We start from the raw sequence: 11,335 nt of genomic DNA on the forward strand, positions 1-11,335 counted from the left end.
GGGGCCCCAGGAACAAAGGGTCTCACTGCCCAGCAGACAGCAAAGTCCTCAGAAGGGTCGGGTCTGGAGACCAGAACACCAGGAGCTTCTGCGGGTGACGCTGCCCCCGCCCCGTGGATGGGCGCCGCCCCCTCGGCCCGAGCCCTGAGCCCGGCACGAGCTCACTGCTGCAGGAGCCTGGGGACCCAGGGCCCGGGGAGCCACTAGGCCCTGAGTTTGGATCCTAGCTCCGCCCCGACCCCTTGGGCACCTGGGAGGCTCAGTTTCCCCCTGAAAACACATCTGCTGCTTGAGGTTCCCAGCCTGGGCCCCAGGCGCGGTGAGGGTGGGGACGCGGGGCCTGTGGTGTCCCCCGAGTCCACGAGGTGGCTCGTCCTTTTGTCCTGGGCACCGTGCAAAGAGCCTCCAGGAGCAAACGTCCAGCAGCCTGCCCGGATCTCCAGCCAATAATTGCTCGACTGGACGAACGCAAGCTGAGCCTCTGCAAACAGGATAAACGGGGTAAGTGGGCCTGGTGGCCCGGAGCCAGAGGGAGCCCCGCTGGGCGGTGGGCCAGGCCGGATGGGCACGGTCCGAGGTTCAGGAAGACTCTGCCGTCCATCTGAGGCTGTTCTGTGTTAAAAGAATCACTACAACACTGCTCAGTGAGGTGGCGCACACCTGTACTCCCAGCACTCGGGAGGCTGAGGCAGGAGGATCACCGTGACTTCAAAGCCAGCCTGAGCTACATACCACACCCTGTCTCAAAAAAGTAGGAGCCGGGGATTTAGCTTAGTGGTTCTGCCGCACAAGGTCCCGAGTTCGATCCCCAGTACCGAAATTAATTAATTAAGTATTAAAAATGTGTCCTTGCTGCCCCCGCCACAGCTGTCAGTCGGAGGGAGGAGGGCGGGGCTGCCGCTGTGCCCTGCAGCTGGCCCGGATGTCCCCACGGCAGGGGGGGCAGTGAGCCGCCCTCATGGTGCTGACGGAGGATGACAGCGCAGCTGGGGTGTCGGGGACTTTCCAGGTCAGAGCACCAGCAACCTCGGCTCCCATCCCCCACTCGCTTCCTGCCCCCAGGGGCCCCTCCTCCCTCACACCCCCTCCTGAGATCGGTCCCTGTGTGGACTTGGGCCAGGCTGCTGAACCGTGACCTGTAAAGAGGTCAGTGGCAGCGGGCACAGGGGCGCACACCTGTGATCGCAGCACTTCAGAAGACTGAGGCAGGCGGTTCACAAGTTTGGGCCAGCCTGCGGAATAGGGCAAAACCCTGTCTCAAACTAAAAATAAAAAGGGGCTAGAGAGGTAGCTCGGTGGGAAGGACCTGGGTTCCATTCTCACACAGGAGATAAACCCAACAGGCTGGTTCCCTTCCCTGGCCTCAGCTCTGGGGCCCATCCCGGAACCTGGAAATCTTCCCTGTAACCCACTATGGATGGCAGGTCTGGCTTGATCAAGGTGCTGCCCACTCCAGTGGCCTTGCCTTCATTTCTTGGGGTTGTAGCGACATCTCCCTTCTGGGGACCCTGCAGAGAGCTCCTTTCCCATGGGGTTTTGTTTTCTCTGGCACATTTATCACCAACTGAAATGATCTTACTTGTGGTGAAGATTAAGAGCTTAAGATCTAGATCCGGATGGCTCAGGTGAAAACCCCAGCTCTGCTGCCTCCCGGGTGTGAAAACTGAGACAAAGAGCCTGACCCTCTGGGATTCAGTTTCCCCAACCAGCCAGGCACACAGCTCTCTCTGACCTCCCAAGAGCTGTGGCTGTTCCAGGAGGGTCAGGCAGGGACACAGACACCAGTCACACTTCCAAGTGAACAGGAGAAGCTGGGCGTCGTCATCGTGCACACCTGCCATCCCAGCACCGGGGAGGCTGAGGCAGGAGGATCGATGGGAGTTCAAGGCCAGCCTGGGCTACATGGTGAGACCCACAGTGGGTCCCCAGCCTCTCCCCAGCTTAGCAAGCTGGGCGCCGGGTTCGCACCTGGGCTCTGACCTCACTTCCTGCTCAGCAGACACCTTCGCCCTGACCAGTTCGGTCTCTGAGGCCTGAGAACATCGTGGGTGGTATTTTTCTCCGACCTGCAGGGAGGTGCAAGGCGAGGGCACCAGGTGCCAGGCCAGAGAGCAGCTTGAGAGGAGGGCATGGCCACCCTGGCTGCATCCTCACCTCAGGGGGACCTGGGAGGGCACCAGAGGCCACTCGAGTCCCATTGACAGGGGACTCCTGACCTTAGGACCTAGGAAGCCAGCAGCAGGGCCAGGCGACACCCATAACACTGGCTTTAAAGATCTGTGATGGCATAATGGGAGAATTTTTTAATTTTTTTCAAGACAGGATCTCACCGTGTAGCCCAGGCTGGCCTGGAACTCCCAGCGATCCTCCTGCCTCAGCCTCCCCAGTGCTAGGATGATAGGTGTGGGACTTGAACCTTCTACCCACGGCCACAGGGCCGTGCTGGGCACTCGGTTGGCCTCCAGATTCGAAAGCCAGCTGGGGGCAGCCCCTCTGGAAGAGGACAGTGGGGCTGGGGAGGCCCCAGCTGGAGGCTGCGGCCTGAGAAGGCCTGAGGTTGTCCGGGCTGCCTGCCAGGCCGGGCAGTGAGTCACGGCCCAGGCACGCGGAGCTGGGCCTCTCCCGCGGTGAGATCAGGCTGCTCTCCCGCCACATTCCTCCCTCGGGCGGCCCTGGTGGGCAGGGGGTGGAGACGGACAGGGCAGGGCACACACATTCCCTCCGGCAGCTGCGGTCCCAGCATCTCCCTTGGGAAACGAAGGCCATGGTGCTGGGGGCGTGGCCAGCGGGGACCCTGCAGCAGGGAGGTGACCAGAGGCGAGAGGCCGGCTTCAAAGACCCCGTTCTGCCCGCCGCCCGCTTCCTCTCCCTGGCACTAGGGTTTGTTTGCCTGGGCGCAGGGACCACCTGTCCTCCTCCAGCGCCTGGCACCTCCGTCACAGTGAGCTTCCGGCCTGTCTTGGTGGGGACAGCCACCAAGGCGACAGCAGCGACTCAGGCCCTGGCCGTGGGCCAATGCCACGCTGGCCTCGCGTGAGCTTTTGTCTCAGCCCTGACAAGGGCTGAGGCATTTCCTGTGGGCACAGGGAGGGGTGGGTGCCCCTGGCACAGGGGGGGGAAGCCAGCGAGGGCACCGAGTGTCCTATGGTGTCCGAGGGCGGCCACAGCACAGGGGGTCGCCTGGCCCTGTTTCACTAGGCCTGGGACAGGGGCTGCTCTGGCTCAAGACTGGCTCTTGGGAGGCTGACGGGACAGATCGGGGCACATAAAAGAATCCAATGGAGGCCCAGAGTGCTGGCGCACACCAGCAATCCCAGCACTGGGGAGGCTGAGGCAGGAGGGCTGCTGAGTTGAAGGCCAGCCTGGGGTACATAGGGAGACCCCAAAAAAAGAACCCCCAGTGGTGGTGTAGGTCAGTGCAGGCAGGAGGCCCTGGGTTCCGTCCTCAGCACTAAAAACAAACCAACAAAAAACCAGAATCTGTCACCCCACACTACAGTGTCAATTTTGTTGCTGTCGTTTGGGACAGCTCACTAGGTAGTCCTGACTGACCTTGAACTCTTGACCCTCCTGCCTCAGCCTCCACAGAGCTGGAATCACAGGCCTGGGCCCACTACAGCCAGCACTCTGGAGTCATTTGTAAGGCAAGATCACAGATGGGCCCGGGATTTAGCTCAGTGGTTCCAGCAGCTGCCTCACAAACACAAGGACCCGAGTTCAATCCCCGGTACCAAAAAAAAAAAAAAAAAAAAATCACAGAGGCGGACTAGCAGCCGTGCGGTCACATCAGTCCCCACAGCTCCCTACAGCCAGTCCAGGGTCTGAAGCCAAATCAGGGAGGAGAAGACACTAAGAAGCCCATTTATGTACAGACGTTTCATTTTATTATCTCTTTTTGCCTTTTGAGACGGGGTTTTGGTACATAGCCCAGGCTGGCCTCGAACTCGCGATCCTCTTGCCTCAGCCTCCTGAGTGCTAGGATGACAGGCGTGCGCCCCCACACCTGACACAAACGTTTAACTTTAACCTGTTCCCACCCCCCAGCCACTTGCCACCCTCCAGGGATTCCTGCTGTGTGGGGACCGCCCCCGCGGCTCCGGCTACCACTCAGTGTCCACCAGGCTCCAGAGGTGGTCGCTGACGAACTGTTTGGAGAGCTGGAAGCTGTCCAGGTGGACGGGCTGGGCCACGCTGGGGCCATGATGGACTGCGGCGCAGAGGTAAGGAAAACCGTGCCCTCGGCCCTTCCCACAGCCCAGGGGAAGGACCTTTCTCTCTGCATTCGCTCATCTGTGGTACCGCACTGGAGTTTAGACCCAGAACCTTCACAACGAGTTCTACCCCCACCCTTTTCATTTGGGTTTCACTAAGTCGCTAAATTGTTCATGGGATCCCCCTGCCTCAGCCTCCCAGAGGATAAGTGGGGAGCACCATCACACTTGGTTTATTTATTTCTGGTACCGGGGACCGAACTCCGGTCCTCGCGCTTGTGAGGCACGCGGTGGAACCGCTGAGCCAAATCCTCAGCCCAACACACTTGGTTTACTGATTTAGTTTTGCGGCTGGCCTGGTGTATGCTAGAATCGTGTTTTGCGACTCAGCCAAGGTCCCCTCCCTTTTAACTGAAGATATTTAGGTCATTTCAGCGACTCGGGAAGCTGAGGCAGGAGGACTGCCTGAGAGATCGTCGTCTGGGGGCGAAGCTCGGGGGCTGAGTGCGCGCTCCGCCTGCTGTGGAGCCCTCAGGGAGTGGCAGACGCGCCTCACCCAGCGGAGGCCGGCACTTTCCTCCACCTCTCCCCAGAAAAGGATACTGCCTCGGATCGCCCCGGGCTCGCACTCATAATCCCACTCTATTTTGCTAATCCGCCGATAAAGCTGAGCCACGTACCTGGACAGAGACAGGGCAAAGAGGGAGAGACCCTTGCCCGGGTGCCGCCCTGAACCCCAGCCCCGCTCCGCCCCGCGCATGTGCGCGCTCCGGAACCCACACGGCAGCGGGGATGGTGACCGTGGTGTCCTCGTCCACCTCTCTCTCCTGTCTGTCCAGTTCCGCCTCCAGATCTCTGAGCTCCTGCAGCTCCCGGCCGAGCTGGGTGCGCAGCCATTAAGGACCCCGGTTTTGGAAAGGAGGGCGCGACAGCGTCCCACGCTCTGGGCCGGGGCATCCAACTCAAACGCCTTTTCTGTTGTCTGAGCCGGGGGCTGGGTAGCCCAGGCCGGCCTCAAACTCACAGCGACACTCCTGCCTCAGCCTCCCGACTGCACCACCAGCCCGGCCTCTTTCCTTCCGTTCCCCCTGCAGGCTAGGCCAGCACGGCCCCGAAGGATATTGCAGCTGGGCCTGCAGGACCGCATCCTCCCCGCTGGCCTTCTGGAGCTCGGCCTCCAGCTGCTGCAGCTCGGTGCCACCCTGGCACACGCGCTCCTTGGTGTCGAGGACGCTCTGGGCCACCTTCTCCTCCACAGCCAGCGTCTCTGCAGGGGACAGAAGGAGGCTGCCTCGGTCCCAGGTCCCCATGGGGTGCAGGAGGGTATCAGCCTTGGCAGCATCTGAGCCTCCGATCTGCAGCCCCAGTTCCAGCACCCACCAGAAAGTGCTGGAACACGCTGGGAACTTGAGTTGCCAACACAAATTTAAATGCACCCAAAAGAATACAATCGCGCCCCCGAGAGCACCTCATCTTAAACGATAAGAATAGGTTACAAACTGGATTTGGTGGTACACACCTGGGAGGCTGAGGCAGGAGGATCTCAAGATCGAGGCCAGCCCGGGAGACTTAGTGAGACCCTGTCTCAAAGTAAAATTTAAGGGTCGGGTATTTAGCTCAGTGGTGCCGCTGCCTGCTTTGTAAGCACAGGGACCCAAGTTCGATCCTCGATACCATTTAAAAGGCTAGGGAGGGCCGGGGATTTAGCTCAGTGGTTCGGTGCCCTGCCTTGCAAGGTCAAGGACCCGAGTTCGATCCCCGGTACCAAAAATAAATAAATAAATACATAAATAAAAGGCTGGGGATATAGCTCAGGGGCAGAACACTGGCCTCAAATGCCAGAGGCCCTGGGATGGTCCCAGTATGGACACCAAAAGTGCAGCAGGAAGTCTAGAGTTCGGATTCTACATTTGCCAATCTGTTCCCCTCTCCACTGGGACGGGTGCTGTTATCCAAAGTGCAGTCACACCCTCTCAGCTGCCAGCACCCCTCTCCAGGGTCCTTAAATATTTTGGAGGGGAAGGGGGACAGGGTCTCGCCCGTGTGCTCAGGCTGGTTTCAAATTTCTGGGCTCGAGGGATCCTCCTGCCTCAGCCCACCATACCTGGCTGTCCCTTTAGAATCACTGCCCAACTACACGCTTTCTCTCCCCGCATCAGTCCTCAGAGACACCGTGGTGTGCCTGCTTCTTCCTCCCACCAGACACCTCTGAACCCCACCTTCAAGATCCCCTGGGTAGGCCGGGTGCAGCAGTGCACACCTGTAATCCAGCTACTCAGGAGGCTGAGGCAGGAGGATCTTGAGTTGGCAGCTGAGCTACCCAGTGAGACCCTGTCTCAAAATAAAAAGTAAAAAGCCAGGTGGGGTGGCGCAGGCTTGTAATCCCAGAGCTCCGGAGGCTGAGGCGGAGGGTCTTTATTGTGAGTTTTACATCACCCTCGGCTACAGACCGTCTACACAAATGAAACAAAAAAATCTCACAAAAACTAAGAAAAAAATCAGAGACGACATCGTGATTTTCCAGCAACCACTTGGAAGAGACACATATTGAACAAAACACCCAACAATATATAAAGACATCTCATGAGATACTATATTGCTTCCAATTGTTTTCCCAGGGAAAACCCGCCACCCCGAGCCAGCTGGGACGCTACCCTTGCCGAGGTGTCACACGTGAATGTTTCACCAGTCTTCCATATACGACCGATCCTGCAGTTTAAACACACACAGGCGCGCCCCTCCCTTGGCCTCTCCACCCCTCCCGCAGCCGCCCTTTCATCTTCAGCTGTTTAGTCTGGCCGGGGGCCCACAGTTCCAAGTAATTCGCTTAAGCTGTGATTTCTTATTTGTGTGACTTCCTGTTTTGATGGCTAAGGGTCGGGCTTGGCTTTCCACCTCCTGGGGGCTGGCAGGAGCCAACAGCTGCCTCCCTGGGGAGTGGTCTCTCCCGGGGCGTCCTCAACAGGCGACACTGTTCACCTGAGAGCCCAGCTTTCCCCTCCACACACATCGTCAAACACCCCCTGCAGAGTGGGGGCTTGTTTTTCGTCCTAGGAGTTGAGCCCCAGCACTGTTCCTGTTAAGCACTTGCTCTTCCACAGACCTTCACCCCCAGGAAGCAAAGAACAAGGCTAGGCTTGATGGCGCATGCCTGTTATCCCAGCCCTTGGGAGGCTGAGGCAGGAGGGTCTCCAAGAGTTCAAGGCCAGCCTGGGTTACATAGCAAGACCCTGTCTCAAAGAAACAAAACAAGCCGGGTGTGGTGGCTCATGTGTGTCATCCCAGCATTCGGGAGGCTGAGGCAGGAGGATTGCTGTGAGTTCGAGACCAGCCTGGGCTACATAGTGAGCTCCAGGGCAATCTCGACTACATAGTGAGACCCTGTCTCAAAAAAACAAAACAACCAAAACAATGTCGAATGGTGGTGGTTGCCAACGTTTGGGGAAATGTTGGTGTTTAATTGGGATCGAGATTTAGTTTGGGACAATGCAAAAGTTCAAGAGTGATGGCAGCACAACCCCATGACGGTGCTTAATGCCACTGAACTGCAGGCTTGCAAATGGCTAAAAGCTGGGCAAGGTGATGCACGCCTGTGATCATAGCTACTAAGGAGGCTGAGGCAGGAGGGTCACAGCTATGAGGCCACCCTAGGCAACTTAATGAATGCCTGTTTCAAAACGTTAGGAAAAGGTCCAGGGAGGGTCAGCCCTACAGCAGGTGCCTGGCATGGGCAAGGCTCTGGGTTCCAGGTCCACCCCCAATATGAGGACAATGATGATGATAATTTCAGTCATTTTCTTCTCCCCGTGTTGGAGATTAAACCTAGGGCCTTGTGCATGCTAGGCAAGTGCTCACCACTGAACGGCACCCCCAGCTCAGGTAAAGACATTAGCTTTTTCCCTCTTACCTTTCGGTAAGTTTTACATCCAATGGCATCTTGGAGCCAATGAAACTGGTATTATTTATTCCATATTTCCTACCTAAAGTGCGAGGCCCTTTATCCACACCAGTTTTTTATTTATTTTTGTCTTTTTCTTTTCTTTTTGGTACTGGGCGAACTCAGGTCATTGCACTTGTGAGGCAGGCGGCGGAACCACTGAGCTAAATCCACAGCCCCTTGGTTTGTTTTTTTTCAAACTGGGTCTGGCTATGTAGTCCAGGCTGGTCTGGGCTCACTATGGAGCCCAAACTGGCCTGGAGCTCGCAGGGATCCTCCTGCCTCAGCCTCTCCAGGGCAGGGATGACAGTTTGCGCCACCATCCTCGGCTCTCCTCGGGGTTTTTGCTTCAACAGTCTTTGTAGAACTCCCTGGCTGACCCTGCTTCCCAAATGTCACCAGTCCTAGTTACACAACCCATTTGTCCTCTTAGGCTCGGGGCACAGAAGTTTTTGTTCCTTTTGTCCCCTCCGTCCCCCACTAGCATATCAGCTAAGGGAAGGGATCCTGCCTGTTTTGTCCTCTGATGCCTCCCAGGGCCAGGCTCACATCACCTCTACAACCTCAGGAGGGAGGCACAGACTTATGACAGCTAAGGAAACTGAGGCACAGACAGTTAAGACCTCTAATCTCACAGTCCGGCAGTGGGGGCGCTGATTCTCAGTTCAATCCCTATGGGACTCCGACATACTCCAGCCCCCTCTCACCTCGCAGCTGCTGCTCGGCGCCATCCTGCATCTCCAGCAGCCGCTCCAGGATCTGCTCGTGGCGCCCCAGGAGCCGTCGCTGCTGCGCCTGGGCATGGTTGGTGCCCAGCAGACTCAGCAGCCCCTGGCTCACCTCCTCAATATCACGGAAAGCCGCCATGACTACGCCAAACCCGCGCAAATTTGCCTGCCCCTGGGGCCCGCCCCTGGCCACAGGACCTAGTTTTCATTGGCTTCTATTTCCGTCAGTCTCTAGAGATGGCCAATAAGTACAGGAAAGGGAAGGAGGAGTCTCAGAACGGAGGCGTCTCGAGTCTAGCCGGGTGCGCCTGCGTCACTCACCTGTCAGTCATCGTTGGTGACCAATTAGCAAGGGGAGGGGCGTATCTGGGAGGTGTGCCTGATACGCCTGCGCAGGATGGACAGCCGCCGTGCGGCCTGGACTCTGTTCCTTTCTCCCTGGGTCCAGTGTAGGGCTTTTGCAGGCTGCGGTTTTAGAGGCGATGCTGCTTCTTAAGGAGCTGATGTTTTACGTGGGACACACAACAAACATAAGTATGTCCTGTTAGCAACATGTAATCTGCAGTCAGATATATTGGCTCTCGAGCGCTGCTTTCCCACTTAGCGCCTGTGTTACCTTGGGTTAGTTACGTCACCTCTGTGTGTCTTGCTTACTTCTTCAGTAAAATAAGGGCCCAAATAGTGCCGACCTCAGGGTTGGCGCACAGAGTAAATGAGAATGGTGCCTGCTCTTCAGTTAAGCGTTACACAGGTGTCAAAACACGGTGCAGCACTCTGGGAAGCTGAGGCAGGCGGATTGCTGCGCATTTGAGGCCAGCCTTGGCTACACAGTAAGTTCAAAGCCAGCCTCAACTACAAGTGAGACCCTGTCTCAAAAAAAAAAAAAAAAGTGGATCCAGTTTCTGGCTGGGCAGTTTACCTTTGACCTTGGTAGGCTCTTAACCTTTCCTTCTCGGCCCTGGAGCTAAAGATAGCCCTCTTATCAGCGGGGCTCGGTGCCCGAAAGATAAGCCCTGGAATGGTGCAAGAGCCTGGCCGACGTCCCCGCTCCGGTTAAGAGAGGCCACCGGCCTCCCTCCCACAAAAGCAGCAAGACCGAGGTGCACCTCACCGGGAAGGCGCCTGCTCAACACAAACGGGCCAACCACCCCCAAACCCAGAAAGGGACGCGCTGGGCGGGGCGTGGAGAAACCAAAGACCTTGTGCAATGTCGATGGGGTTTAAAAGTGGTTTCTGCTGCTCCAGAAACTCTGTTCCTATCAGAGGTCCTTCTGTTTGTTCCTTTCTTTTTTGTAACCTGTTCGCCTTTGCAGTACGCGGTGAGGACATTCCTCGGGGGCTTTGGTTTGAGAACGCAACAGCTCTTTTTCTTTCATCGCCTTCTCTCCTTCTTCTCTCCCTCCATCTCGTCACCCTTTTTCTTTTCCTTTTTTTTCTGATACCAGGGATCAAACTCAGGTCCTTGCGTTTGTGAGGCAGGCGGCAGAGCCGCTAAATCCCTGGCCCTTTTTTATTTTTATAAAACAGGGTCTCACTATGTAGTCCAGGCTGTCCTCAGGCTTGTGGCAACCCTCCTGCCTCAGCCTTTCAATGCTGGGATCAGAAGCAGGCACCAGCCACACCCTACTGAGTCCCCTTCCACTTTGTTTAGTATCTGCAGTGTTCTCTGTCCCAGGATCATGTTTGTTTGTTTTTGGTACCAGGGATCATCCACTGAGCCAAATCCCTGCCCCACAGGACCGTATGTTAAAGAGAGTTTTAGGGGCAAGGAATGAAACCGGAACTTGTTCTGTTCACTCCACACACTGACCTGTCGTTGAGGGGAACACTGCACCCCTTAAGGAAATTGAACAGTCGTGAATTATAACAAAGAAATAGAGGTTGGATACAGTGGTTCGCACCTGTAAAACCAGCACTTGGGAGGCTGAGGCAGGAGGACAGCATGCTGGGACCAGCCTAGGCGACTTAGCCGGATTCTGTCTCAAAGTAAAACAGGGCTGGTGTTGTAGCCGGGGTAAAGTTGCTGAAGTCACTGTCGGTCGTCCTTGTCAGATTCAGAGACAGGAAATGGAGTGGCAGATGCCAGGGGCTGGGGTTGGAGGACAGGGTTCATGTTCAGCGGGGAAAGAGTTTCAGTTTTGCGGGGTGAAAAGAGTTCTGGCAGAAGCTGCAACGAATAGGCATTGCTGAAAAGTGGCCAGGGGACCTGGGGGTGGAGCCCAGGGTGGGGCTGGGATTACAGCCCTACACTGGGAAGATGGTGAAATTCATGGTAATGTGGACTTTTCACACACGTATACCTACAATTTAAAATAGAGCCTTAGCCGGGCATGGTGGTGCACCCCTGTAATCCCAGCACTCGGGAGGCTGAGGCAGGAGGATCGCTGTGAGTTCGAGACCAACCTGGGCTACATAGTGAGTTCCAGGTCAGTCTCAACTACATAGTGAGACCCTGTCTC

General features: G+C 56.8%; 1 protein-coding gene across 2 annotated transcripts; it reads right to left on the minus strand.

The window, feature by feature from the left end:
* Positions 1-3,936: 3,936 nt before the first annotated feature.
* Positions 3,937-9,076, minus strand: Spc24 (SPC24 component of NDC80 kinetochore complex). 2 transcript variants are annotated; one of them, XM_019209128.2, is made up of 5 exons: positions 8,856-9,076; positions 5,334-5,478; positions 4,992-5,096; positions 4,815-4,891; positions 3,937-4,210 (listed from the first exon to the last, which is right to left on the minus strand). In XM_019209128.2, the coding sequence occupies exons 1-5, from the start codon at positions 9,013-9,015 to the stop codon at positions 4,101-4,103; spliced, it is 597 nt and encodes a 198-aa protein (XP_019064673.1). In that variant the 5' UTR covers positions 9,016-9,076; the 3' UTR covers positions 3,937-4,100. The 2 variants fall into 2 exon arrangements, with proteins under 2 accessions (XP_019064673.1, XP_010633022.1); XM_010634720.2 differs by having other exon boundaries at positions 3,937-4,207; positions 8,856-9,074.
* Between the last annotated feature and the right edge of the window lie 2,259 nt (positions 9,077-11,335).

This window comes from Fukomys damarensis, unplaced genomic scaffold (genome assembly GCF_012274545.1).
Source record: "Fukomys damarensis isolate Sample0158 unplaced genomic scaffold, DMR_v1.0_HiC HiC_scaffold_37, whole genome shotgun sequence".
NCBI classification, from domain to species: Eukaryota; Metazoa; Chordata; class Mammalia; order Rodentia; family Bathyergidae; genus Fukomys; species Fukomys damarensis.

Coding starts and splice junctions, on each gene's coding strand:
- Spc24 (XM_019209128.2), bottom strand. CDS start 9,015: ATGGCGGCTTTCCGTGATATTGAGGAGGTGAGCCAGGGGCTGCTGAGT. Junction 5,479..8,855: donor CGCCGAGCAGCAGCTGCGAG/GTGAGAGGGGGC, acceptor TGTCCCCTGCAG/AGACGCTGGCTGTGGAGGAG. Junction 4,211..4,814: donor GCCCGGGGCGATCCGAGGCA/GTATCCTTTTCT, acceptor ACCTCTGCGCCG/CAGTCCATCATGGCCCCAGC.